The sequence below is a fragment of the Trichoderma breve genome, chromosome 2, assembly GCF_028502605.1.
Source record: "Trichoderma breve strain T069 chromosome 2, whole genome shotgun sequence".
Taxonomy (NCBI): Eukaryota; Fungi; Ascomycota; class Sordariomycetes; order Hypocreales; family Hypocreaceae; genus Trichoderma; species Trichoderma breve.
Window position 1 is genome coordinate 6,726,824 of NC_079233.1, and position 27,260 is coordinate 6,754,083.

Sequence of the window (27,260 nt, forward strand, 5' to 3'; positions counted from 1 at the left end):
ACCACGGCGCTTGCATGTTAACCGTATTACTTCGCTGTGCCCAGAGACTATTTAAATCTGTATGAATTATTCAACGCACTTGGAAATTCTGCTTGGGTCTGTTGCTGTCTATTCGTCTAGCTCTCCGGCAAGTCTATTATAGACTAGCCTTCGGTGCTCCCGAGGCCCCGGGGAAATGTATCACTTTTTATCGTGCAATAATATGATCGGTCGTTTACCGCTGAAAATTGATCTTCTAGCCAGGGACTGATCTCTTGTTCCTAAATTATCTAATCTTTCAGCAGCTGGCATAGCATCATCCGTAACACGGTAGACTTGAACCTCGGCTGGGGCAATATCCTACCCTTCAAGATCGGACTTGCGCAAAAGCGGATCCGCCAGTTCCTGACTAACGGACACTCTATTCGACCGATCACTCCATTTTCTGAAGAGTCGGCTCATTTGTAGAAGGTGGAGGTTTCCTAATTAGTTAGTTGTGTCCGCATCCATGACTCAACTCCGCCGCCTATGATGCCATTGGCGGACATTCCTCCGTACACTGTTACAACTATCCTCGGCTTGGATTTCGACTATATGTCTACTATTTCGCCTCTTTGTTCAGGAATAAGACTTTGCTTGTAAAATTCTCTTCCTCAAATTCCTTTCTAAACATAATTCATTTTACAACTTGTAAAATTTCTACATTCGCCATGTCCAAAACCATGCAGGCCTGGCAAGTTGCCGCTCCTGGACCTATTGAGGAAACCTTGAAGTTTCTCGACGATGTTGCGCAGCCAACCGCACCCCTCCAAAATGGACAAGTTCTTGTCGAAGTTGCCAGTGCAGGCCTCAATCCCGCAGACTACAAAATGCTCAGATTGGGCCTCGCATCCAAGGCCCTCACGACTTTTCCCAAAACACTAGGCATGGATCTCAGCGGCCGAGTTGTCTCAGTAGCAGATGATGTTACCGACACTAAGACTGGAGACGTCGTATTAGTTCGATTGGACCCTACCAAGGGCCCTGGGGCGCTCTCTCAATATGTCATCGCCAATCGCGCAGATTATGCAGTTTTGCCGTCAAATTTTGACCTAGATCTCGCTGCCGGTGCGCCGACAACCGCTTTGACAGCATATCAGTCTATCAAGCCGTACGTCCAAACTGGCTCCAAAGTCTTCATCAATGGTGGATCTGGAGGAGTTGGCACCATTGGCATTCAGATTGCAAAAGCTCTTGGATGCCATGTCACAGCCTCTTGCTCTACGGCGAAAAAGGAGCTTTGTGAGCGAGTCGGAGCGGATGAGATTATCGATTATAAGACCGGAGATGTCGTGGCGCAATTGAAACAGAACGGAAAAATCTTTGACCACATTGTCGATAACGTCGGCTCTTCCTTTGCAGACCTTTATCACCAGGCGAGCCATTACCTTAAGCCAGAGGGAGCCTTTGTACTGGTTGGTGGCCCGATGTCTTTAAGCGGTGTCAAAAACGTCTTGACGGCGAAATTCCTTCCTTCGTTCTTGGGTGGAGGTAAACATCAATTGGTGCCGTACATGACGAAAAATAACCGTGACGATCTTGCGCAAGTTGCAAAGTGGTTGGCAGACGGAGTGATCAAAACTGTCATTGACTCGACATTTGAGTTTAAAGAGGCTTTGGAAGCGTTTGAGCATCTCAAGAAGGGCTCGAGTGGCGGAAAGGTAATTGTTCATGTCTCCAGCAAGGCATAAGCAATAATGCTAGGATTTGCAACGATACATAAGTTCGCTACGATCAACAAACAACTTAATTCTCCCTTCGAATAGCAGGGATATTCAAGCCGTATATTATGGTGGATGTCTATCATCGTTAACGCTGTTTTGTCGCTCAGATAATAGCAGCTTTCGGCTAGAAACGCTTCATTTACGGTATTGCTTAACAACTTTCTACATAAAAATTAGCGGATGCAACAGAATTGAGATACCTTTTCGGAAAGATAGGAAATGCACCAGAGGTCATTTACTCGCTACAGTCATTATTTATTATTCAATAGACACTTTATAAGCGTTAAATTGGCATACTTTTCGTTTGATAGGAATTTCATCCAGCTCTTCCACCTCTTTGAACCAGTGCGGCCTAAATGTGAAAAGCAGAGCTTTTAATCTCGTCGTCGACTGCCTCTCCAAAGGTTCCCTCATATCCATTCTCCTCAAGATACGCACGGAACCGAGCGTCTTCACTTTCAAGGTCCTTCTCCTTGTCAGGGATCAAGAACCATGTGACAAGACAGCCAACCATGGCAAATGCGGCACCGATAAGAAAGACTCCCTGAACTCCTTTTTGCGAATCCGAAAAAGAGTTTTGAATGGGTGTAAAAACTTGGGTCCCAATCGCAGCACCTGCTTTTCCCACGGCAGCGGCAAGGCCAAGGAAGTGGCCTCGGACTGGCGTTGGGAAGGATTCAGCTCCGCAGAGAAAAGTGCCAACCTGGGAAGTTTTAGTCTCACTGAAAGCATGTTTAGATAGTGAATATGGGATATACGTACACCTGGGCCCATCTCTCCAAGAGTGTTGAAGATTCCGTACAAGACGACGAAGAGCGGGAATACACTCGTGATGGGGTTGAGAGCGCCTCCAATGATGAAGGCAAGGATCGACCAGAGGAAGAAACCCAATGCCATAGTCTGCTTGCGACCAATCTTGTCCATGAGAAGACCACCAATAAGAGTTCCTGGAAGGTAAAAGCAGTTGAGAACAGTGCCATAGCCAATGTTTTGGACAAGGGTGTTGTTGGGGTTCAGAGTTCCGATGATGGTGGAACCAAAGATTCCGAATGGATAAGTCTGTTGAAAAGAAGTTATTACATCATCATTTTACACTTTCCGAAGACATCAAGTTTCACTTACAACAAAGTCGTAGAAAAACCACGCCAGAGATGTTCCGAGCATGGGTCTCCAATAGCGCTTAATCACTAGCCAGTATGGAATGTGCGTCTTCATCGCATGCTTCTTATACTGCGATGAGTTGATCAACCGAAGACGGAAGAACAAGAGTCCAACAGGAAGAATGAAACCGAGGCCAAAGGAGACACGCCACACGCCATCGTTGATATGCTGATGGTAGGCTGCGAGGACAATGAGCACGATGACACCGGCCATCACAAATCCCAGATCAATGGCGAAGTCAGTAGCGACAGCGACGAGCATGCCACGGCGCCGCCTCACAAAGGCAGTCTCATCCGAAGCTTCGGCACTGCCAGTACCACATGTGGGATATTCTCCTATTGCCGTGGATCTAATCAGTGGCTGATCTTTCTGTTCACGCTGAATTTGAGACATGAGACTCACCTCCAGCTCCGAACCCGGCAACACCACGACCAACGATCATCATCCAGAACATGCCGGTGGGAGTTTTGCCATGCGCCGCAGTAGCCAGCACGATACCCAAGATTAAAAACAGAGTTGCAAAGAAGATGCCAGTGCGGCGACCAAGTTTGTCGATTCCCCAGCCAAAGAACAGCATGCCAAATACTTCACCGATGAGAAAAGCGTTGGACAATCTGGTCTTGATGGTCGATGTGAATGCATCTGGATAAAGTTCCGCAAAGAGAGGATTCATGTATCCGATGACCTGCGCATTGTAACCGTCTGAGAATAGAGCCAAGCCGCCGACAAGGACCATCAAGATTGACGAGATGCGGCTGGCGCGCGATAGCGCGCTCGGCTGAGCAACAACATCTTTGTTGGAGTCGTTGGTTGGCTCAAGAGTAGGCGAAACAGCCACTTCATCGACCTGAGCAGTCTTGGCATCCATCATTGCTGTTTGCTGTAAATAACTTTGCCAAGATGTAAAACAGCGAGAACAAAAAAGGATGCGGGCAAAGGTTTTGGTTCCCCCTTAGTGTCTCAGTGTCTTGTCTCAAGGAAAGTTCGCACGGAACTGGGAACTTATACTTTTATGCAATGTAACTTTATATGCGGCAGACGATAACAAGATTTTGTTTGCCGATGAAGTCGCCTGTTATCTCTAGACCATGCACGTGAATACATGCAACTGTACATCATTGGTGAACTTTTGCTCGACTCGTATCAAGAGGGCATATAAGCAGTAAATCTTGATAGACCCGTAGGAAAGCGGCTAGAAGCTGATATCATTACGAACGCAAAAGTCCGGATCTCATCCACTGAGGGGTTTGCGACGGCGATACCCTGAATCACTCGTGAGCTTTCCGATTCCCACGTGCGTGTGTTGGTGAGAAGTCATTTCCAGCTGCAGGTTTGTCAATTATACCCTATCCGTCCATCAGGATTCTAGCCATCTGCCTCGCGATTGGTGATATATCGACTTAGAAGTCGTGCCTCGTGCCGATCGGCCGGCAGTGGCACCCACGTGGGCCGAGAATATCTCTTGATTCATCGGGAGGCGCACCGGCAGCCCTCCAGTTTGTCCAGTTTCGGCACGTTAGCCACTTGGTGGGGTGGTCCCGTAATCCACAAGCTTCTGGACGTGGATCCTGGAAGAATGATCTCCATCGGCTAGGGAGAGCATTCCCGTAAGCGATATGCCTAGCTTGGCGGGAACTTCCGAGTATACGATGCGATGCAAGCCGTTCGTGTTAGAAGAAGGGCGGGTAAAAGAAAGAGGAGGAGTTGAGGGTTACAAAAGAGCTGGTAAGCTCTATGCAGGTCCTACTACCCATGTCGTTAATTCTTTATCGAGAGTGCACCACATCACCATGTTGTCAGCTGAGCAGGTTGCCTTCTTCAAGGCGAATGGCTATCTCATTGTTCGAGATATCCTCAACGATGCCGAGACTGCTGAAGTACAGAAGTGGGCGCAGGAGGTGCACGACTGGACGCCAACTGCTGACTCTCAATTTATGCCTTACGAGGTAAGATGACCTTACCATGACAGATCATGTTGTTGTATGTGGTCATTTAGAGGCGTATTTACAATAATGAACAGGAGATAAATTCTCGTGGAGAGACGGTTCTTTGCCGTACAGAAAACTACGCCGATAGCCACGAGGGGTTCAATGGACTACTCCGCGGCGAAAGGCTCTTGGGGATTCTGGAAGAGCTTTCAGGAGAGCCCATGTATCTTTTCAAGGAAAAGATTAATTATAAGCTCGCAGGAAGTGGTAGGTGTTTTTGTGTTTCTGTGAGAAAGAAGAGAGATGGCTAATTGAAGTAGGTGGATTTGCGCCGCACATTGATGCCGTGGCTTACAATCACATTAAAGATGTGAAGCATCTCACTATCTTGCTTGCTGTTGACAAATCGACTCTCAACAACGGAGGCCTGGAGGTTGTTGATGCTAGCCACAACATGGATATTCCCCTCAATGTTGAAGATCACTGCATCACCAATGAGTGGGTTGACTCTCATGAGTGGAAGCCCGTTGAGCTCGAGCCCGGTGAGTGTAATTGTCTAGCCATGAATGTTCACTTCCTCTCCTACGTCGGCACTTTCTGACATTTTTACTAGGCCAGCTGCTCATTTTTACTTCATACCTGGCTCACCGCAGTGGACCTAACCACAGCAATGAGAACCGCAAGGCGCTCTACGCTACGTATAACCGTGCCAGCGAAGGTGATTTGCATCAAGATTACTACGAACTGAGGAAGAAAGAGTGGCCCGCAACTCACATGCGTAAGGAGGGAGAGGCGTATGAAGATGGAGCCTTGAGATACGCGTTCGGTTCGCCGATGCTGAGCGTTGATGCCGGCCGTCAGCTGGCTTTCTAGATACAACCTTACAAATTATCCGGTTAGCTCTTGGAAGAGTGTTTACGTAAAGGTTTAGTTCTCATTATTCTAGAGACAGTGATGCTTTGAATTGCCGATAAAGTAAACGCCATGTGCACTTGAACTTCACCTAGAAGATAGTTCCTCAAGTTCTCTCAAAGAAGTTTGTATAAGTCGGCTCCCTGCGGCACACTCTTCTAAGCCGATCTCTGGGCTAGATCTTTTGTAACAGGATTTGACCCATCCACGTGCAGACGGCATTGTGCCGAGTGGACGATCTATACACGTGTTAATGCATGAAGATTGGGGGGTGGAGATATGGAGCGAATACTCCAGTGTCTCATAGTATAGCCAATATAGTGCTTACCCACAGATTATATGTGCATGAGTGCTGTATATCTAATACGTCCCAGTCGCCTGCATGCCAGTCACCAAACTCAGCCCAGCCTTACTGCCTGTCGTCACTTTCATCATCAAAATGGCCATCCCTGCAACCCTTGAGCCAGAGGCTGTCACCTCTTACATAATTTCCATTCTTCAAGACTCAGACTACACTCCCTACATCGGCGAGCCAATCTCTCAGCTGCAGCATTCCCTGCAATGTGCTGCGTTGGCCGCCGAGGCATCTCCAGCCGTGGATGAAGCTACACAGGTTGCTGCGCTGCTTCATGATGTTGGGCAATTCGCCCCAGCAGATGACTTGATTGCTTCAGCAAGTCTTCCAATTCAAAACTTGGGAGATGCTCCGGCTACACAGAGCGTTGGACGTGTTGGCCATGAGACTCTGGGAGCCCGCCTGCTGCTCTCACTAGGCTTCTCTGACAAAGTTGCTCGCCTGGTGGAATCGCACGTAGCAGCCAAACGCTATTTGTGTGCCGTAGATGAGTCTTATAATGACTTACTCTCAGAAGCAAGCAAAAAGAGCCTCTTTTACCAAGGCGGGCCAATGACTTCAGAAGAAGTAAAGGAATTCAGCTCGGGTCCGTGGTGCCAGGAAATGTGCCAGCTCAGGAAGTGGGACGACGAGGCAAAGATTGAAGGACTCGTAGTGAGAGATTTGGACAGCTGGAGGGAGGCGATTCAGAGGCAGATTGAGCGAAGATGAGGGATTATATCAGAAGAGACTTTTTGTATACGATACCATGCAACACTGCCACCATATTCACGCATGAAGTTTGCCGTGAGAGATACGATTATATAGGAAGATTTATTGACTTATCATTTTCACGTACACTGGCTACTAGACAAGATGCGGTTACAGTTTTACCAATTTTATTATTTACATACAGCTCGATGCTTTTATTTTAAATACATTCTGGTCATACAAATCTTCAGACTGTGACATCAAACATTGAGCGGCATCAAATAATTTGCTTTGCGCCAAGCTTCGGATTTACAAACGGGGTCTAGAGTCAGACTCCTTAAGGTCAAAGCGATCCAGGTTAGAAACCTTTGTCCAAGCAGTGACAAAGTCGTTGACAAACTTCTGGCTGGCATCAGAGCTGCCGTAGACCTCTGAGACGGCACGCAGCTCAGGGTGATGGCCGAAGACAAGGTCAACGCGGGTACCAGTCCACTTCTTGGCGCCGCTCTTGCGGTCGCTGCCCTCGAAGAGGTCGCCGTCGGAGGGGTTGGCCTTCCAGACGGTTCCCATGTCCAGGAGGTTGACAAAGAAGTCGTTGGTCAGAGTTCCAGGACGGTTGGTGAAGACACCGTGAGTTGATCCGTCAAAGTTGGTGCCCAGAACACGGAGACCACCAACGAGAACAGTCAGTTCGGGAACAGAGAGGGTGAGAAGGTGTGCCCTGTCAACCAGGAAGTGCTCCAGCTTGACTCTGGGAGTCGACTTGCCGTAGTTGCGGAAGCCATCAGCAAAGGGCTCGAGGTGGCCAACTGACTCAACATCAGTCTGCTCCTGAGTAGCGTCGTTACGACCAGGAGTAAAGGGGACAGTGATGTTGTGTCCTGCATCCTTGGCAGCCTTCTCAATAGCAGCAGCTCCAGCAAGGACAATCAGGTCAGCAAGAGAAACCTTCTTGCCACTCTGAGAGCCGTTGAAGTTCTGCTGGATCTTTTCCAGAGCCTGCAGAACCTCGGCGAGCTGAGGGGGGTTGTTCACCTTCCAGTCCTTCTGGGGTGACAGGCGGATACGAGCACCATTGGCACCACCACGCTTGTCGCTGCCTCGGAAGGTCGAAGCAGAAGCCCATGCGGTGGAAACAAGCTTGGATGGTGACACGCCGGATGCCAAGATCTGGCTCTTGAGCGTGGCAATGTCGCTGTCGTTGATGAGAGTGTAGTTGACAGCGGGGATGGGATCTTGCCAGGAAAATTCCTCCTTGGGGACTTCAGGGCCGACGTATCGGCTGAGAGGTCCCATGTCACGATGTGTCAGCTTGAACCAGGCCTTGGCAAAAGCTTCAGCAAACTGATCTTGGTTCTCCAAGAAACGACGAGAGATCTTCTCGTACTCAGGGTCAAAACGCAGTGCCAGATCCGTGGTCAACATGGTAGGCAGCAGCTTCTTGGAAGAATCAAAAGCGTGGGGAATGATGGGCTCAGCGTTCTTAGCAACCCACTGCTTGGCACCGGCAGGGCTTGTGGTAAGCTCCCATTCAAACTTGAAGAGGTACTCGAAGAACTGGTTGCTCCACTGAGTTGGTGTCTTGGTCCAGGTCACCTCAAGACCACTGGTGATGGTGTCCGCACCCTTTCCAGAGTTGAAGGAGCTGACCCAGCCGAGACCTTGGTTCTCAAGCGGAGCACCGGCGGGCTCAGTGCCAACATGGCTTGCAGGACCGGCACCGTGAGTCTTACCGAAGGTGTGGCCACCAGCAATAAGAGCGACAGTCTCTTCATCATTCATGGCCATGCGGGCAAAAGTGACACGGATGTCCCGAGCGGCAGCCAAAATATCGGCACTACCATCAGGGCCCTCTGGGTTGACGTAAATTAGACCCATGTGTACCTATACGCATTGTATCGTCAGATAAGTGGTTTTTGTGGCTAAACCTAGATAGAAATAAAAGAAAAGAAAACATACAGCGCCGAGGGGAGACTCCAGGTCGCGAGAGTGGATGTCTTTGTGTTTCTTTTCGTCTACGATGAGGACGCCGTGGCCTGCGCCGGCAGGGTCGTTAGGGCCTGCAAAACCATGCGAATATCGAACATCGTTGCCGAGCCATGTAGTTTCGCCACCCCAGTAGACAGACTCATCGGCTTCCCAGGTGTCTGAACGGCCGCCGGCAAATCCAAGCGTCTTGAATCCCATGGACTCGAGAGCAACGTTGCCGGACAGGATGAAGAGATCAGCCCATGAAAGCTTGTTGCCATACTTTTGCTTGATGGGCCACAGCAGACGACGGCCCTTGTCCAAGCTCACGTTGTCCGGCCAGCTGTTGAGTGGTGCGAATCGTTGTTGGCCCTGTTACATGAGAAACCAGGTCAGCTACATATGTTCAAGGTGTTGGTCGAAATAATAACATTCAAGGTTGCTTACCTGGCCACCACCACCGCGACCATCAAAGACACGGTATGTACCAGCGCTGTGCCACGCCAGACGAACAAACAGACCTCCGTAGTGACCGAAATCAGCGGGCCACCAGTCTTGGGAATCAGTCATCAGGGCTGTGAGGTCCTTCTTGACAGCAGCATAGTCAAGAGACTTGAAAGCAGTGGGATAGTCAAAGTCGGCTCCAAGAGGGTTCGTCACATTTGTGTGCTGGCGAAGAATGTTGAGCTTGAGAGACTCGGGCCACCAATCCTTGTTTCTGGTTCCGCCGCCCGCGGCGTTAACGTGGTTCACAGGACACTTGCCGGCGTCGCCCATTTTTGCTGTCTGTAATTGCTATCAAACGGAAAGAGATTGACAACAGTAGAGGGTACAGTATAGAGCAAGCTTGTCACTTCCAGAAGCAAAACTTGTCGAGACCACTGAAGAATGTTGTGAGAAGAAAGAAACAAAAGTCTAAGAGACGAGAGAAAGGTAAAAAAGAGGAGACCACAACATATAAAACGCCAAGCGAAGAGGAGAGAATTGGAGAGGGGTTACGGACAACCCCGCGTTCTCTCACGGCCAAATCGCATGTCATCGGGCTTCCGACATGTCGCGATTGCGCTGCTCTCAATCCTCATCTGGATCTGCGGTGAAACACTATTGGCGGCGGTTGTGTCATCGCCTGCTTGTCTGACGAACCGCCGCCTCGCAATTTCAAAGGCCCACGTCCTTTCTAGCTCTGGGCCGGCATCCAAGTGGACAAGCGGGGTTCGTTGTGGAGGGGAAGTTTAAAGATGGGGGCAACTTTGTTCGCGGATTGGCCACTCTGCTTGGCTTCGGATGCTACTATCCGAGCTTTCGCGCATTACAGAGCAGCTTGGCCGTGGGTGAGCTCTCGGTACTTTGTGTTCTAATGTAGGTAGCTAGCCCAAGTTGGTAGCACCGAGCGATACTTGTGTCCAGTGCTTATAGCTGCTCGGCATTGTTAGCCCAAAGGGTACATTCGCGCAGAGACATAATGAGCAATAGACTATACTAAGTCGGATATTTGAGCAGCCGAGTGTGTCCTCTTCCAGTAGTTGTCAGCGACTCAGTACATACGGAGTAGCACCCTCCGCGAGCAGTTGGATATTCGGGCTTTCATTCTCCGCTTAGATATAAATTCGACGTAATTGGCCGAAGCTCATTCGTTTATTAACGAGACAGCTTTGATGGATTCTGTGCGTATATTAATTCTTGAGTTGCTGCAATAGGGGGATAGTATTACAAGTGATGCGTTTTTCCTGGCCTTTGAGACAACTTTTGCGCTACGTATGACCTTGTATCAAACGATATCGCAACTTGCTTCAAAAGTCTGCAAGCAGCACGATATTCATTCATAAGGGCATTGCGCCATCTGCTCACAGCTATTTTTATACATTCTCGCTATTCACGGATTCTCGTATCCTGCGATGCCCGCCATGTGACGAACCATACACACTTTGGTCTAAGAGCCATGATGCTAAAACTTGCATGTAAGCATGCATGCAAACAATTAGCACCGCGATGACAATGCATGCAGTTTTGCGCATGTAAGGGCCCACTGATTGCCGCTCTAATTATAATAGCAACATATATCATATATACATGCAGTTACAAATCTCTTTGGCGATTTTTACAATTGCCATCAGCACTCTCTCTCTGGTTCTCGTCTAATTCCCCAAGTTGTCCAATATGGCTTCCTTTGCATCTTGCTTGGTAAAATTGGCCCACATAACTGTCCCACATGTGTTCTATTGCCCTGTTCGGGACAAATACAGAGCCTAGGCGTCAACGGCGGTGCGCGCGCATCCCAGCCGCCAGCGGCTGGAAGTAGTTGATCAAGTGGGTTTCAAAGTAGTGCTTCTTACAATCTCGATATAATTGAACGAAGATTACTCGAACTACGCGTCCAGAGCCATAAAATATCTCTGTGAAAATCTGCAAATTGCCATGTTTATAATAAGAATAAATGCTCCACTTCACTTTTATAAACAAAGACTACATGTATGCCTCTGTTGCAAAATAGTAAAGCATGGAGTCAATACAACTTTCCAACTCTACATCGAGCCAAGTGTCAATTGTATGGAGTGGTTAATATGACTTCACTAGAGCAACCTCTCGAGCATTTCGGGGTGCCAGTTCATTTCAACTTAAACGAATCTAAGAGCCATTTTATTGAGTAATACATAATGTATGAGTATCTCTAGATGAGCCTGCACCGCTTTGACTTTTTTTTTCCCCAGTATAAATGAAGAAATATTTCCTATCTGATTGTACTGGAGAAAAGTAAGGGCGCTAAATCTGACCTCGCACAAGGTATACGGAGAGAGAGCCTAATCAACTCAAAATGCAATTCGTAGCAAGTACACTTAGTAAAATAATGTTTTAAAAGCCTCTATTTACCAGTGTATATTGCATGGCTTTTCCTCTTTGTCTCTTATTGCTGCTTTCCTAGGCACTGAAGACATAATGCCCAGGTATGACACAATTTGTTACCCTATAGAAGAAGCTTTTCCCTTGGAAATTTAGCGGACTTTGTATGTCTACCGTCACATTAGTCTGCTCTTTGAAGGCCGAAACGAGAGAAACAGAAAACGATTCAGCCACATACAGAGGCAAAGGGAAACTGATATTATCTTCTTGGAGTTCTTGTTGTCTACATGAAGCTAATGATCCTTCTTCACGTGATCTCATTGCAGCAACCAGCATTGTCAAATCGCTTGGCTTTAGACAACTGCGCGAGTCCCAATGAAAGACTCCTCCTCATATCACTCTCTAGCCACATGCTGCTGTGCACCAAAGTAATCTCTTTGATAAGGGGAAAATGTTTTCGCGCAACCTACTTACTCTTCTGCTAGACATCGCTACTGCAATTCTGGTTGTTGGAATACTTGTGGCAGGATATTCCACGGTCGATAAATCGCAATTCGGTCAAGGGTCTTTTCCTGGATCCATATTCAGCCTGACGAGCTATTATCTGACGGACCCTTGTCGGCCTCATAAGGATGGTGGCCTTCCCCATGGCGGCTGTATCCGCCTGGTGCGGATCAACTCAACTGCAGATGCGGACATTGTCTTGTCTTGGAGTGTGTTTCCCTTGGCTGCAGCCCCTGCATACCACGCATTGAGCTACACTTGGGGGTTTGCCCGCGGAGTACCTGAGCATGAAGATCCAGTGTTCCGCTATAAAGGTCAGCATGGTGTGCCAACGTCCATGCCTAAAAATCTTCTTCTGGCCTTGAATCGCATTATCAAGCTAGATGAAGGGGTGTATTATTGGATTGACTCCCTATGTATTGACCAGGAGAATACGAGAGAGCGTAGTGAGCAGGTAGCCATGATGAAGGAGATTTACGAACACGCCGCGGTCGTTGATGTCTGGCTTGGACCAACTACGGACTCTGAAGCCAAAGCCCTTGATCTCGTGTTAGGCGATCTATCTACTATGGCACAAACGTATGGAACCGCATGGACTCCTGGGGCAAACGCATCAAGAAGCCTCTTCGTGCAGTATCCACAACATCTGGTATCAAAAGATGAGTGGGATACGCTGATCAGTTTCATGTCGCGACGATGGTTTCACCGACTCTGGACACTGCAAGAGTTCGCCTTGGCAAAAAAGATTAGGATCCTTTGTGGAGATCATTTCATAAACCAAGGTGACCTTCATAATGCAGCATTGTTTCTGCAAACCCTTGGACTTACCATGGAATTGCAATATGGAAATAACGGGACCGCTGGTACAGCAGTAATGCAGCAGAGCATACTCAGGGCATGCTTGGAAGATATGAATCAACTCATGAAGTTTGTTTCTCAAATTCCAGGAGTGGCTAGCGGTAAACACAGCGTGCCAGACTATGAATCTGTTTTGGCCTGGGTTTTCTGGCGCAGTGCAAATACCTATGCTACAGACCCGAGAGACTTTGTTTATGGAATTCTGGGCTTAGCAGAAGCAATCATGGAGCGCTTGTCTAACATGACCAATGATGTTGATTCATCCATATCCTCATACAACCCAATTGTTCCAGATTACAGTCTTTCGACTGCCGACGTTTTCCGAGCTTTCATTCTTCGTCTCATGCACAGTAAATTGGGTATCAGAGCAGTTGCACTCATCACTCCTGGAGTGCAAACGGGCGACAGGCCTGGGTATCAGCTTCAACGTCGAAGTGTTCCATCTTGGGTGGATGTCGAGCACGAATTACCTTCATGGGTTCCAAATTTGGCCAACCGGGAACAATTTTCTTTATCCAATGGCGGTGCTCTTTTCCTGAATAGTTCCAAGAGCGATTTCAACATTCATGGCTCAGCTTTGGCCGTACAGACACAACGCTTCCACGTCAAGGGCAATAACCTCCATGTTTTTGGCCGAAGGCTGGGTATTTCAAGAGGGTCTTCAAGATTCCCTTCAGCCCTAGAGTGGGCACCGTGTGCTACTTTTTTAATGAACGTTTTTGGCCCCTTAAGCCTATTAGCATCAAAATATCCTATCCGCTGCGAGGATAAAGACCTATCTTCCAAAGAATTGTCGCCTGTTGAAGTATTCCTGTCTTGTATCTCTTTGGGATCTTGGCACCCTGGCAATAAGTTCACATCTCTCAATGGCCCATCTTTGCCGGTGTGGAAAGTTGAGAGATTCATTGTAGACGGCATATCCCAGTACTTGTGCGTGCAGCTGGCGTCTGCTGCTGGAAATGAAACTGTTGACTACGTCCTTACTCAAGATAGCTATGATATCATCTCGCGTGCACAGTCAATAAAGGGAATCGACGAAAAGTACCTTTATGAGGCTTATAAGCTTTTAAAGATGCCCTCGCGAATACTTGACAAACACGACTTCCTCGGCTGTGTCCGTGACATGGATGATGCAACCGACTTTTCACAAACTTGTTCACATCTTATTCGTCAATTTCACTGGGCAAGAGGAAGGGCTGTGTTTGCGATACAATTGGACGATGAGTACGTCAGACGATTCTTCACTTGTTCTGGAGCCAGCGACCGGCAAGAAGTAACGAAGATGCTTCTTGGGCTTGGCCCCGAGAGAATGAGAAAAGAAGACGAGGTATGGGCAATTCAGGGGTCAGAATGGCCATTTCTGCTCCGCCCTCTCTACATCGACGAAGAAAGAAAGCTGCCTGTGATGGATATGCCATTTAAAGAAAAGAAAGGAGGTTGGTGGGGTCAAACAGATGAGAGGCCTCATACGATAAAGGTATATGAATTGATAGGAGAAGTGTATGTTCACGGCATCATGCATGGTGAGCTCTTTGATCACGAAAATGATGTATTCGATTTTGAAGAGATTGTTATACGTTAAGTAGCGAGCTTTCTCTTGTCATTAATTACAGTATCAAAGAGCATTAGATGTTCATTGGATTCCGTATAGCAAATGATTGCTTCATATCTTCAAGGTGGTAGAAAGTACATATATTGGAGTATTTTACGAGAAACTTATGTCGCTTATATGATATATTTATAACTAATGATAAAGATCGAACTTGATGCTTTCTACGCGAATTGTGCTATTGGCTGTGCCCTCGAAGCTCTGTGGCTGAAAGATTGGTATTGTTCAGTCCACTAACCCGCGACTTCAAGCATCCAGACGGTACAGAAGAGTACCGAATCCGAGCTGGTCATAACCACCGCTGTTCGGGCCATAGTCTCCGCCACCACCCTCGGCTCCGCTTCCGTTTGTCACAACTAGGTCACGATACTGCTTCGACCAGGTTGCATTCAAACCTTTGAGAGATCCGTAATGACCATAGATTAGTTCCCAGATTGGGCGGATATCACCGCGACTGTTGTTACTGATGATGCTTTGAGTCACATCACTGTTGACATACGTGGTGTAAGGAACGTCAAAGCCGAGGTTGTACTTGGCTGCGTATTCCGCTCTAATCATTGTTAGGCTTGCTTCATCATATCGTTCAACGTAGAGACCGAGACAAAAGTTCTTACCCTGCTAAGATTCTGTTGGATAGGTAGCCAAACAAGTCATTTCCCTGATTGTAAGCTTGCTGAGCAAGTACTCCTAGGAGGGCAAAATCTAGCATGGCGTGTCCTTGATCTCTACCAGCTTCTTGGTTTTGCCCTAGGATTTTGCTGCTCCCTGACTCAGTGTACGTAACCCAAATGGTCTTCTCAATAGCCCCATTACCCGCACCACTCTTGAAATAGTTGACGGCTTCGTTTGCCATGGTGGTATTATCGGACAGAACTCCAATAGCATACATAGTGCAGAGATTTGCCAGATCCCAGTTGGCCCAATAGTGATCGATCTTGGCACCATTGTGGTTGACTAGGAAGTCATGGTTCATAGGATAGAACACATTTTTGAGCATAGTATTCATGGCGGAAAGACCTGTCCAGCCAGAGTAGCCACGAAGGATCTCAGCCGCATTGGCCAACTGGTAACCATAGATGCCACTGGCGAGGAACTTGTCAGAGGTACCGTCGATGAAGGTGAGAGTGCTACTCCAAGCATCCAGTGTCTTCGCTGCAGCCGTGGCATACGCCGTGTCTCCCGTGACTTTCCAGTAGATGGCGTTGGCGTACGCAGAAGCTGCATCCCGATACAAGCTGGCATAATTCTCAGGCGAACCCGTGCCTCGATACACGGTGGGCTTGGGGCTAGGAACATAGCCGGAGTTGGCATGAGCCACCAACTTGTTCCAACCCGCATACCACGGATTTGTCTTCGCGTTAACCTTGGACTTAATACGGGTAAAGTCTGCTTCGGTGTGGAGGAGACCCGGGTGAACAAAACTAGCGCGGGAATCAAGGGGTTGGGAATCGATAGTAGACGAAGGCGCCGCTTGAGACAAATCGAATAGCGCGAGGCTACAGAGGAACGCCGCAACAAGTGAAGGCGCCATGTTCAAGGTTGCGAGAAAGCAGATAAGACTTTTGCGAAATTCCAGAAGGCACTAGCTTACGGGCGTCCAGGAACCCATTCAGTTCAAAGATTTCTGTTTCATTTATACTTCTGCTTCATGACAACCATTCTTCGTCGACTGTAGGGTTTAATTACAGCTCGTACCTGGGCTGAGCGGATGCAACCCAAGAGTTGGTTTGAAACCACGCGCGGAAACCCATCACAAGTGTCGACAAGCTCCAAGGAAACCCTGTAGTTATTATCGGAGTGAGTTTCGGACCGCAGAAACTCATAGATGAGCACCCCGGACTACCCCGGACTACCCCGCGAAAAAGCCAAAGAAACAGGAGAGCATTATGGGGTAAACGACAAGGGTTTCTCGTGGGGTATGCAGTTTTGCTGCTGGATCTAAGCTCCTATTGCAGCGGTAATACGTCCCTTGCTGCTATTGCTCAATTGCCGGGCCGAAACAGAGCTCCTGGTCATTTGATGGCTGATGCCGGGAATTGCTCCGGGACTTGACCCGGAGGCCGGCGCGCTATATTTGCGCTTATGTGTGTTGAGAGAGGGGGACAATGTGGAGAAAAGAGGTTAAACAACACAGAAAGTCGGTATTCAGCGTTTCGGGTTACAGGGATGTTGGCTTAGTGAAGGTCGAGAGATTGATTGAACATGACAATGTTGTCATTAATATTACCCCTGCCTCCGGTCGTTTGGGGTTCGCTTTCCTCTTGCATATGAGCGCTCTCTTCAACATCTCGCACGTGGTGATAGATCTTCAGTCTGTCCACAAGCAGTCAAGATGGTTCTGCTTGGGTCGAGCTTTGCTTCGGTGGTAACGGCATTTGGGCTGTTGGTCAACATTGTCGTTGCCACTGGGCCACTGAATGGGCTTCCGATACTCAATGGACCTGTACCGGTCGTCCCCCAAGTTTTTGGATCCAAAAAGCATGTCGGCGATTTCGTACATCCCGGACTCTGGCATACTCATGACGATCTTGAGCGAATCCGATTGGGGGTAGCGAAGGGCCAAGAGCCATGGAAATCAGCATACGAGAAATTCAGTGCAGATTCCTTCTCCCAGGCCTCTGTAAGTCGGACACAATCGCAGTTTTAGGCCTCCATGAAGCTGATTTTCGATCTCAGTACACTATGCAAGGCCCAAAAAGCGTCATCTGCCGAGGTGGATGCAGCAATAACTACACAACCTTTAGTAACGATGTGCGAGCGGCTTACCAGAATGCACTAATGTGGTATATCACGAAGAACCAGAGTCACTGGGATCGATCAACCACGATCCTAGACGCTTGGGGCACTAATTTGACCTCGATTATTGGCACTGACACCTCTCTTCTCGTCGGACTTGAAGGAGACATGTTTGCGAATGCGGCAGAGATCATGCGATGGGAAGGAGGCTGGGTCGAGGCCGGGGCGAAAGCTTCAGGTGGAAGCGGATTCTCGAACCAACTGTACTGGCTATTCGCACGGCAATCCGTCATTATTGGCCAGGCAAACTATGGCATGGTTAGCATCAAGGCTCTGCTGTCCTTTGCCGTTTACTTAGATGACGTGACGCTGGTGAGTTTCAACTTCCTAGCCACAAGGCGAGACGCAATGTCCGTGACTAACTAACAAGAATAGTACAATTACGCTGTATACGCCTTTCAGAACGATCTCTGTGCTGGAATATATGGCAATTTCCACCCAGAAACGGGACAAGGCGCAGAAACTGGCCGCGACCAGGGCCATGCACAAGGCGCCCTAGGCTGGACTGCAGAAGCGGCTAGAATCATGCAGTCTCAAGGAACAGATGTGTATTCGCTTGGAGACAATCTTCTACTCAAGGCTGCGGAATACACAGCGAAGTACAACTTGGGATACGATGTGCCCTACGACCCCAAGTTCTATCGATGCGAGGCAATTCTGATCAATGGGCCGTGGGCTGTGCCATCCAACATCAGTCGAGGAGTCGCCAAGCCACCGCCCAAAGTTTGGGATGTAAGTTGGGTTTTTTGATGACACACTTACCGGCACTTGTATTGACCTTGATGTAGATTTTGTACTACCAATATGTCGTCAAACGAGGACTTCGCGCTCCTTATACGACGAAAATGAAGGTCACGATTAATGGCCTCGGAGGTGAAGGCAACCGTAAGTGTAATCGACACCGGCCGTTAAACAAACTTCGACTAACTTCACAAAACAGCCGGCACAACCAGCCCCGGTGACCATCCCAGCTGGGGCGATTTGATTTGGTCCTATAACAAGAAGGGTCAGTACCTTAATGACAATGGCAGGACTATCTGGGGAGGTGGCGAAATTGGGCCAAAGGGAAAGGGCATGATCAACTCAGCTTGAACACAATAGTTGGCTGCGTAATAGAATAGTGATGTATCTAATAAACGTACTAATATTGACCTTCTGTCTCGTTCTATGTTCTTCCTAGAGTAGCAATTGCGTCAACACCGGTTCACCTCGGAATAGATATAGTCGATTAGTTCAGATGGGACAATGCTATTTGACTCTCAATATACTTCTTGCGTAATATTATGGTCTATCTTGAAGTAGTTCCAAGTTTGGTGCATGCAAACCGTTGTGCTTGGCTGTCTTTGCACCGCCGAATTTGTTATGGAACAAGTAATAGACAACGCCTGGCTACTAGTAACACGAAGACAATGGGAATTCAGCGAGCTGTGGAAGTTTGGACTCTTTGCTATATCACATTTCTATCTGATTCATGGATTATTTCTTTGAGAAAACTAATACTTTAGTCTGGTTCAATGCCACATCTTTCAGTACGAGCTTGTTGCCTCCGTGGTATCCTTGCTTTCCAGCCCAAACGTCTCGTACGGAATACTCCGACAGACTAGAACCCTTCAATCCAGGCAATCCACTGAGAGGAATGGTAATGTCGGTGATGTTGGGACCATAGTTGAGAGCCAGTACCACATAGCGTGACTTGCCAGAAGAAAGAGGCCCGCCCCAGACTTGGATCTTGTGCTCGGTCGATAGCTCGGGCAGGTAGTTGACCGCTACGCCTGCGTCATCCTGAGAGATTGCGATGATCTCTTTATTCAGCAAGATGTTCAAAGATGACTTGCTGATCGTGTTGATGTTGGCGCCAATGATCAGCGGTGACTTGAGCGCCGCCCAGAAAGAGAAATGGGTCTGCTCTTGGTATAAGTTCATGGTGCCAGTACCAATCTCGAGCATGTCCATGTCACCTAGGCCAAATTAAAAGGCAATTCTGGAATAGAAATGGAAGAATATTACTTACCCCATGAACCAGGTCTCTGAAATCGCGATAACTCTCGCATCTTGCGGATCATTGTCAGCACACTGACTCCTGCATAACCGGTATTCAGGCAGTAAGCAGATTGACAGACACCACTACTATCCTCGCCAAATGCACTCTTAATGTCGCCAGAGATTCTGTAGCTATCCGAGAAAGATGCCCAATGCCACGGAAACTGATTTCCCCATTGACATAGCGAGTAGAGGATGTCGCGGCCAGATCGGTTCAAGGCGTCGCCCATGCGCAGGAAACGTTCTTGAGGAGAAACTGTGCCCGCATGGAAGCCGCCACAGTTATCATATTTGAGATAATCTATCTTCCACGACGCATAAGTAGCAGAGTCTCGCTCCTCGTAACCGTAGCTTCCAGGGTAAAAGGCACAGTCATAAATGCCCGCGTCGCTTAAGGGACTTGGTGTTAGTGGAGTGATTCCCAGATGGATGTGCATCACCCGCTCACCTGTAAATTCCAATCTTTAGTCCCAGACCATGCACAAAATCTGCCAATGCCCTAATGCCGCTGGGGAACCTGGTAGAGTTTGGCTGCTGGCGACCCAATGAATCTCGTGTAAAGGCTTGCCACCCATCGTCCAGGTTGACGTATTTGTAGCCAGCCCGAGCAAGGCCAGTGTCTACCAGGCTCTTTGCGCTTGTCTTGATCAATGTCTCATTTATATTGCTCTTGAATGTGTTCCAGGTGTTCCATCCTTGAGGCGTTTAGTCGTTTTTATCCATACGAGTCGATGCTTTTACTTACCCATCTGAGGCTTTGCTGGATTTACACTGCCCAAGCAAGGCACTGCCAGAAGTCCAACGAGTAATGTTGTGGCCAACATTGTGGGCACAAAGACCGGCGCAAAAAAGGAGAAAAAAGAAAGGAATCTGTGATCCTAGAGTGTTAGATTTCTGATGGATCTTGGAATTGTCTCCTCAAAGGTACCATATACCCTTACTTCTTCATAGCCCTTCGTCATCTCTCGGCTCAGCTCATAATTAGACCACTATCAACCCCGAATTTCTTCTCCTCACCGGGCCTGGGATTGACCCGAGACATTTAGACTATGCTAAGGTCTGGGGCCTGGGTTAGTTCCAGACGCTTGAACCCTGTCCCGGAGCATCGTGCGGGGGATCGCCGGGCGCAAAGCTCACCGATGTTGACAGTTCTACGCCGCCCCTGGTAGCCCCAGTCCATCTCCATAAGCAGCACATTTGGGGTCAGCTTCCGCCTAAAGACCTGCCCTCATCTGGAACTAACAGCCAGGAAAATCTTTGTTATCATCAATCTTTCTCATTCTGGGCAATTGGGAGCATACATTTTTCAGCAAGAATGTTAAAGCTTCTAATACTTTTCCTCTCCCTTTTGGGAGGTCTCGCCTCTGCGGATGTTGTTGATCACGATCCCTTGGCATATTATCCAGCTCCAGCTGGCACTTACATCCCTCCTAAAGATCCCGCTGTCAACACATTACTTGACTTTGTCAAGTCAAGAGATGATCTGAGCATCCTAGCGACGGTGCTAAGCGAATGCGCTGGTATGCGTGCTTGATGCTATTTCTCGCCGTTTAGAAATGACGGCTGACGACTCTATAGGATTTAGCGAAGCCTTTGATACAGCTCCTTCTTGGTCATACACTTTCTTCGCCCCTTCAGATACAGCTTTCAGAAATACGGGAGCGTACTATTCTACGTTTGCGGCTACTCCAAAGGGCAAGTGGTGGCTGGGGAATCTACTGCAGCACCATTACGTGCCGAATTCCCAGCTTTTGGTCAAGAACTTTAACACTACATATACGCGCTTTCAGACAGGGACCTTTCTTTTTGTTGGAGCGCAGATTGTCAATGGAAATCTTACCCTGAATAAAATTTCCACTGTCACTGAAGCGGATATTCCCGTTACAAAGGTAAGGCAGTATTGAAACATGACGCTACACGATTAAGAATATACTTTAACGGGTATATCATAGGGTATCGTTCACATCATCGATCATTTGTTAGATCCTTCAGCGCAGATATTGGAGGTTGATCTGGCTAAAACTAGCCAAGGTTTTATACCAGGGAGCTGCTCAAACCCAGCATTGCCATATTGTTGAGCTTCACTTGCATGCAACAGAAGGATTGATGGAATGGACCAATGTAGAAAGACTAGCGATGTCTATACGACTTGCAGTTTGAACAAGAATTAGTTGGTCATTAATGTGGCATTCGATAATTTCCAGTCAAAACCTGCATCTACTTTTTGTCAGAATCGCCAAGCTCAGAGTCTGTAGTTTTATCAATTTGGGAAAATACAACATACTTGAAGTGGATAGGTCGCCGCTTTCTCATCATCATATTATACGTATTGTTTTTTTAACATTTTTTATTCTTTTCTAGAGTAACAATTATGAACGGAATGGTATGGCTGAATCATTACTAAACTTTATCCTTCGGGCCGCTGCAGTAGTTAGATTGTTCTATTGTCTATGAACCTTATTCCTCGGCTGGCCGCTGATTGAACATTTACTTGACCCTTTACCACGGCTCAAAGTTTACTGAACCAACTAGCATAGCCAGTTGGCCACACTTACTGCTTAAAGTAGGATTTACACCTTTAAAGCATAAAATAGCACTAGTTAGCAGGTATGTAGGTATTATTACGGAGTGGCCGATGGATGTTGGTTTATTTGTTGGAGGTGCTCTAAGGGAGACGTCATCCAGGGGGGTTTAGTCCTCCAGATCGAATTTGACCGTACACATACACGACTGATATAATCATGTCAGCATGCTTTCGTTATTCGACGCCTATCTGTAGTTATTTCCCATATCATTTGATAATTAAGTTCAGATTCTATATTGGAAAATGACGATTTTTCTGGCAGTGTTTGATTCACTGGGCGTCTTTCCCTGCCTAGGGTAATCGCTCAGAGTGCGTTTACGCCACGGTTGCGCTTAAAATGTTACTGCCGCTTCCCCCCATCTCTTTGCTTCTAATCTTTCAACCCTCTGTCTCCTCCATCTTCCGATATCTCGTGTTAGTCCACCGAAACCGAAATGGCTACTGTTCTAGTGCGGCAATTCCTCCTGAAAGTTCAGTTGCCGCGGCCGGTGATAACTATCAGCAAACAGCTCTACTCTAGCCTGTACTACCAACCCGCACGATTCTCGCATCCCCCCAGCACCATCCTTGCAGCCTGTCAACCAACTCGAATCAACTTGTTCAACCGACCTTTTATGGCTTCAGCCAGCTCCCATGAGAAGTCAACATCGATTGCCATGAATTGGGACGATCTCTCCGACGAGCGCAAAATCCAGTTGATATTGAACTCTGGCTCGAGCGAAGAAAAATGGGGCTGGGTCATCTACCGATGCAGCTACAAGCCGGAGCTCCAGAGTACCTGGGAAAACTTTAAGCGTGTTGTCGATGAGAGGACACGCAAGGAAATCGCCGAATCAGACGCTCCCGACATTGCCGACAAGCTAGACTGGGTCTTTGTCGAGGACCCCGAGCTCGAAGGCGCCTCGTTGGATGAACTGAAGCGCAGATTTAGGGAGTGGGCACGTTTTGAAGTCCAAGGAAGGTATGATATAGATACTACTTCCTATAACCGCGGCTCGAGGTACGGGTACTTTATCCAAGTAGATGAAGCCGCTCTGCTGAGCTTGGTTGACGGTTTGTCATATGGGCATGTGAATATTGTCCGGGGATGGGTGGATTCGCTGCCGCCTGAAGAGGCGACGGATGAGTTTGGTGATGCCATCGACATTGAGGACTGGATGAAGATTCGGGCAAGCATGGTTGCGCCCTATTTTTATATCGACCTGGATGGCGAGGAAGATTGGTATGCGCATTATACTCCACCGCCACATGGCTTGTGTATATGGTAGCTGTGGAAGCTTGCGTTATAGGTTTCTTCTTTGCATATTATGTCTACTATTAGCTTGCTGTAATGCCACTAATCGTACAGTCGCTCCGTTTCTTTCACTATTTCTCAAGTTCGCCTTGACTGATTTCCGTAAGAGTAGATATAGCTCATTACTAGTCATATCAAGTTGCAAATTACCAACTAAAATAAAAATTATACCAAGCGATGATTTTCTTATATTTCCTTAAAGTAATATCACACACTAATATCTGTAAGCCATTTCTACATTAAAATCTCCCACTTAAATCACCACTGCCACGGAATTAGACGGTTTCCCCTACGATGACATACCGCAACACTCTACAGGCAAGCCTATCCGTTTCGAAATGGGGGCAGCTGCTCAAGTGCGTTATTTTTGAAGTTCATACGTAATGGGCCCCAGCTAGAGAAGGACAGTGATTTCATCTTTTGAACACAATTGGCGACGGAATTATGCCACCCAGGCGTTGACATCGCGACAGCCGACCAAGTGGGATGTGCCCAACCATTTCCAGTGCAAATTGCCCTTTTAGGAAATTACCTGTTTCGATTCATTTTGTGGAGATCGCTGATGCGGCGAGACTCAAACGCCCCGATTCCGCCGTGTAGGCTGCTTCGGTATTTACAACTATTCCGCGGAGTATGAACAGATTAATTGTTGTACTCGGGGAGTTTCAGAATATCCCTGCCAATATAGAAATAACTAACCTGATTTATCGTTGAATTTCCAAGTTAGGCTCTGCCGTTCTGGTCCATTTCAACCATGGTGATTCTTTGTACCTAGCAATGAAGGGACCTAGCTGTGAACAAAGTAGGAATCTCATCATGGAATTTTGGTAAGAGGTAAAAAGATAGTAAACAGAGAAATAAGAACTCCATCATGTTATGGTATATAAACAGGTCTATCTGCAAAGGCAATACGCTCAGTTTGATATCCGCCCTCATACAGCTCCTCATCACACTACGCCCAGGCTACCACAAACAAGAATAACCCACCATGTCAACCCACCAAACAGCCCCAACGCAGTACATCATCGCTGCCGATGGTGTCAAATATGCGTACCGTCGCATTGGCTCTTCAGAGGGCCTACCTCTTGTGATGCATGGATTTTTCCGATCCAATATGGATTTCTGGGACCCTATCCTCATCAACAATCTTGCTGAAAAGCGGCCTGTGATTCTATTTGATCAGGCAGGCGTGGGCCGTAGCAGCGGTACAATCCCTATGACTTATCAGGGATGGGCAGACTGCCAAATCAATCTCACGAATGCCCTCGGTATCGACCGTTACGATGTTGCCGGCTTCTCAATGGGTGGGCTTTCCGCTCAATTAGTGGCATTGACAGTACCACAGAAGGTCCGCAAGCTCGTCCTCTTGGGGACTACTTCTGCGGCTCCTCTTGAAGAGGAATCGGATATTGGCGGTATTGTCTGGCCGCGTGAAAAAGCACAGCCTGAGCCCATGGCTGTTCTTACAACAGCTGAAAGCACTCCAGAAGAAGTGCAGCATGCTATTGCGTACTCGTTCTTTTACCAGACTGATGCTGGCCGTAAAGCAGCACAGGGATGGTGGAATCGCGTCAACGAACGAAAAGTCGATGGTGAGGCCCCTCTCCTGGAGTTCGTTAACTCTGAGGGCACAGCTCGGCAAGTTGAAGCCGTGGTCCACTGGAACACGCCAGAAAAGAATGGTGCATATGATCGTTTGAGCGATCTGAAAATGCCAGTTCTAGTAATCAATGGTGATGATGACCTTCTTATACCGCCGAGCCGTAGCTGGGAGTTGGCTAAGAAAATTCCCAACTCTCAGCTCATCATCTATCCCAAGGCTGGACATGGCTTTCTGTACCAGTACGCTAAACTCACTGCTACACATATCAATATGTTCTTGGATGGATTTGGGGGCTTGCACGGAGACGAGTAGAGAGATGGAAGAATCGAATGAGATTGATACAAGGCATGGACAGTATAGACATCTTCCTTGAACTATCTAGTTATCAAAGACCAAATCGCATCTGTATGTTTCCCATGTACAAACTCAATCCACATTACACTGTTAAGTTCGTTTCGGAAGGCATGCTGACCGGCCTTTCCTCTCATATCTTGTGACAAACATTCAACAAGAGATGAGACGAACCATTGCTTTTCGAGTGTTCCGTCTGCAGCAGCCAGGCAGCCCATGAATAGCATCCATCTCGTCAAGCGCGTTGGTGTCAATAAGCAACCTTCCATATAAGACTGCAATTTCCTGACTAGAGTCGTTGAAGTCACAACGAATCGTGCAATCGTGCATGTTAGTGACTTAATGTATAGAATAAGACAGATTCGAAATGCGTTGTGACATGCGCTCATATGCTGAGAGGTACACAGAAGAAGCCGCTGAAGAAGGCCAAAAACGGCGGAATCCATGTATTGGGGATTGAGTTTTGTTTGCCTCATCATGGCATCTTGGAGCGCGCCGCTCAGTGATGAGATGTCGTAGAATATACTGGCTAAATCCATGCTTATTTCACATGAGCACGGAAGCTTCGCCGGGACAATCGCATTGACTTGACCAGAGGAATCTCCAGTAATCTCTACGAGATCAGATAGAAGCTGGGTGTTTGGAATATTATCAGAGTCTACCGCGATTTCAAGAATGCCGCTAAAAATTGTCAATAGTCTGGTATACAATATGGGCCCTGCGCTCTCTTACCGGTACATCTTGGACCTGAGTGTCTCATTGATGCTGGATAGTCCTCCTCGAATGCTGACTAGCTCTGCTAGTCCTCGAGCGTGGGCCCACGACTTCTCGTGGTCGCCTAATGAATTCTAAAGAAGAGCTTCAGATAATTGTTCTAGCAGTCAAAATACCGTCATGGGAGAGAGCTTACACTCCAATTAGCTAGACAGGCAATAGCGCCTAATGTCTCGTCGGTTTGCATATATCCTGTAGATATTCTGTGATTCAGTCTTCGTAAGGCTTCGTTTAATAAGCTGCGAGCGTCTTGCAGATTGACGCTATTCTGGGTGACCTTTGCAAGAGTCCTTGCAGAGTATGACAGAATGATGTAGCGCCACACATCGTCCCTTAACATACGGGGAAACCAATGTTGCTTTGCAGGATTGAACAATAAGAGTGATGATAGCGGATATGTGTCAGTGGCGATAACATGAAAGTCTGTAAGAATCGTTAGCAATTTTGTAGTGGACAATGGCAATGTTCACGAACAGTAATTAATATACAGAATGACATGATGGGACAATGATGGAGGCATTCTATCCAACAAAGGTGGCATTGCAAGACTCAGAACTTCATGGTTGGAAGTTGCATGTAAACTTGGTGCATGATCTTTTATGACCAGGTGTTGATCACGATGCACTCGACTAGCATTTGTTGACTGCTTCAGTAGCTGGCTCGAGGGTTGGTGAATCAGAGGCTTCTTTTGGATGCGAAAAGTGGCTGTGTTTACTTTTTCTTGTCGTTTCTTTTTCTCTCGAGGCCGATTTTCCTGCCTGTTGCAGTCGATGAACCGAATTTTCCTTTTGTTTGCATCCTCTCTCTTCTCAGTTGATCCGGATGAAGTAGCAGCGCCGCTGGGCCTAGGGGTGGCCTGTAATTTCCTGGGCCGAGTCTGCCACTGAGAAATCCTACCAAAACTCGTTCCCTGATGAATCTTATGAACAAGATAGAGGGACTTATCTGGGAAAAGTATTTTCTCTCCGTAACTAGACATTGTGGTTTTTAATTAGTGATCAACCGTCTACCTTGTAGGGAGTCAAGTTTGCTGCATGCACAAAACGGAGCGACCGAGCAGGAGAGTGGACTAATAGAAGCCGGACGACGGACAACTGTACGGACGAAGCACGTCCACACTAATTGACCCTTGTTCAGGATGGGTGGGCGGGGCAGCGGAGTCTCGCCATCTGCTTAGTTATGTCCGTAGTTTTAAGAACTCAGTCTACCGAGGTTATTTAATCGACAGTCTGAAGCTTGGTGACATCGATTTG

At 47.7% G+C, this 27,260-nt stretch overlaps 13 protein-coding genes across 13 annotated transcripts; 8 read left to right on the plus strand and 5 right to left on the minus strand.

Moving 5' to 3' along the window:
- Positions 1 to 689: 689 nt before the first annotated feature.
- T069G_04270 (zinc-binding dehydrogenase domain-containing protein) lies at positions 690 to 1,709 on the plus strand (the record flags this gene model as incomplete). Its single annotated transcript, XM_056171480.1, has 1 exon — positions 690 to 1,709. One exon carries the CDS (start codon positions 690 to 692, stop codon positions 1,707 to 1,709), a length of 1,020 nt encoding a protein of 339 aa, XP_056032372.1.
- A 385-nt stretch (positions 1,710 to 2,094) lies between these two features.
- On the minus strand, positions 2,095 to 3,774 carry T069G_04271 (sugar transporter domain-containing protein; the record flags this gene model as incomplete). Its single annotated transcript, XM_056171481.1, has 4 exons — positions 2,095 to 2,445; positions 2,505 to 2,801; positions 2,865 to 3,238; positions 3,306 to 3,774. The coding sequence occupies 4 exons, from the start codon at positions 3,772 to 3,774 to the stop codon at positions 2,095 to 2,097; spliced, it is 1,491 nt and encodes a 496-aa protein (XP_056032373.1).
- A 919-nt stretch (positions 3,775 to 4,693) lies between these two features.
- Positions 4,694 to 5,704, plus strand: T069G_04272 (phytanoyl-CoA dioxygenase (PhyH) domain-containing protein; the record flags this gene model as incomplete). Its single annotated transcript, XM_056171482.1, has 4 exons — positions 4,694 to 4,849; positions 4,924 to 5,098; positions 5,152 to 5,373; positions 5,445 to 5,704. The coding sequence occupies 4 exons, from the start codon at positions 4,694 to 4,696 to the stop codon at positions 5,702 to 5,704; spliced, it is 813 nt and encodes a 270-aa protein (XP_056032374.1).
- A 478-nt stretch (positions 5,705 to 6,182) lies between these two features.
- On the plus strand, positions 6,183 to 6,809 carry T069G_04273 (HD domain-containing protein; the record flags this gene model as incomplete). The annotated part of the gene is made up of 1 exon (XM_056171483.1): positions 6,183 to 6,809. One exon carries the CDS (start codon positions 6,183 to 6,185, stop codon positions 6,807 to 6,809), a length of 627 nt encoding a protein of 208 aa, XP_056032375.1.
- A 288-nt stretch (positions 6,810 to 7,097) lies between these two features.
- T069G_04274 (peroxidase domain-containing protein) lies at positions 7,098 to 9,533 on the minus strand (the record flags this gene model as incomplete). Its single annotated transcript, XM_056171484.1, has 3 exons — positions 7,098 to 8,672; positions 8,748 to 9,128; positions 9,204 to 9,533. 3 exons carry the CDS (start codon positions 9,531 to 9,533, stop codon positions 7,098 to 7,100), a joined length of 2,286 nt encoding a protein of 761 aa, XP_056032376.1.
- A 3,025-nt stretch (positions 9,534 to 12,558) lies between these two features.
- T069G_04275 (heterokaryon incompatibility protein (HET) domain-containing protein) lies at positions 12,559 to 14,538 on the plus strand (the record flags this gene model as incomplete). Its single annotated transcript, XM_056171485.1, has 3 exons — positions 12,559 to 12,731; positions 12,780 to 13,057; positions 13,133 to 14,538. 3 exons carry the CDS (start codon positions 12,559 to 12,561, stop codon positions 14,536 to 14,538), a joined length of 1,857 nt encoding a protein of 618 aa, XP_056032377.1.
- A 273-nt stretch (positions 14,539 to 14,811) lies between these two features.
- On the minus strand, positions 14,812 to 16,096 carry T069G_04276 (alginate lyase domain-containing protein; the record flags this gene model as incomplete). Its single annotated transcript, XM_056171486.1, has 3 exons — positions 14,812 to 15,115; positions 15,180 to 15,986; positions 16,044 to 16,096. 3 exons carry the CDS (start codon positions 16,094 to 16,096, stop codon positions 14,812 to 14,814), a joined length of 1,164 nt encoding a protein of 387 aa, XP_056032378.1.
- Positions 16,097 to 16,897: 801 nt separating this feature from the next.
- On the plus strand, positions 16,898 to 18,453 carry T069G_04277 (uncharacterized protein; the record flags this gene model as incomplete). The annotated part of the gene is made up of 5 exons (XM_056171487.1): positions 16,898 to 17,185; positions 17,242 to 17,673; positions 17,737 to 18,093; positions 18,150 to 18,246; positions 18,302 to 18,453. The coding sequence occupies 5 exons, from the start codon at positions 16,898 to 16,900 to the stop codon at positions 18,451 to 18,453; spliced, it is 1,326 nt and encodes a 441-aa protein (XP_056032379.1).
- Positions 18,454 to 18,837: 384 nt separating this feature from the next.
- Positions 18,838 to 20,225, minus strand: T069G_04278 (alpha galactosidase A domain-containing protein; the record flags this gene model as incomplete). The annotated part of the gene is made up of 5 exons (XM_056171488.1): positions 18,838 to 19,133; positions 19,197 to 19,319; positions 19,373 to 19,791; positions 19,850 to 20,096; positions 20,147 to 20,225. The coding sequence occupies 5 exons, from the start codon at positions 20,223 to 20,225 to the stop codon at positions 18,838 to 18,840; spliced, it is 1,164 nt and encodes a 387-aa protein (XP_056032380.1).
- A 491-nt stretch (positions 20,226 to 20,716) lies between these two features.
- Positions 20,717 to 21,479, plus strand: T069G_04279 (fasciclin domain-containing protein; the record flags this gene model as incomplete). Its single annotated transcript, XM_056171489.1, has 3 exons — positions 20,717 to 20,921; positions 20,980 to 21,290; positions 21,354 to 21,479. 3 exons carry the CDS (start codon positions 20,717 to 20,719, stop codon positions 21,477 to 21,479), a joined length of 642 nt encoding a protein of 213 aa, XP_056032381.1.
- A 940-nt stretch (positions 21,480 to 22,419) lies between these two features.
- On the plus strand, positions 22,420 to 23,253 carry T069G_04280 (uncharacterized protein; the record flags this gene model as incomplete). The annotated part of the gene is made up of 1 exon (XM_056171490.1): positions 22,420 to 23,253. The coding sequence occupies one exon, from the start codon at positions 22,420 to 22,422 to the stop codon at positions 23,251 to 23,253; it is 834 nt and encodes a 277-aa protein (XP_056032382.1).
- Positions 23,254 to 24,267: 1,014 nt separating this feature from the next.
- On the plus strand, positions 24,268 to 25,194 carry T069G_04281 (alpha/beta hydrolase fold domain-containing protein; the record flags this gene model as incomplete). The annotated part of the gene is made up of 1 exon (XM_056171491.1): positions 24,268 to 25,194. One exon carries the CDS (start codon positions 24,268 to 24,270, stop codon positions 25,192 to 25,194), a length of 927 nt encoding a protein of 308 aa, XP_056032383.1.
- Positions 25,195 to 25,256: 62 nt separating this feature from the next.
- On the minus strand, positions 25,257 to 26,548 carry T069G_04282 (fungal specific transcription factor domain-containing protein; the record flags this gene model as incomplete). The annotated part of the gene is made up of 4 exons (XM_056171492.1): positions 25,257 to 25,914; positions 25,966 to 26,081; positions 26,144 to 26,430; positions 26,482 to 26,548. 4 exons carry the CDS (start codon positions 26,546 to 26,548, stop codon positions 25,257 to 25,259), a joined length of 1,128 nt encoding a protein of 375 aa, XP_056032384.1.
- Positions 26,549 to 27,260: the final 712 nt, after the last annotated feature.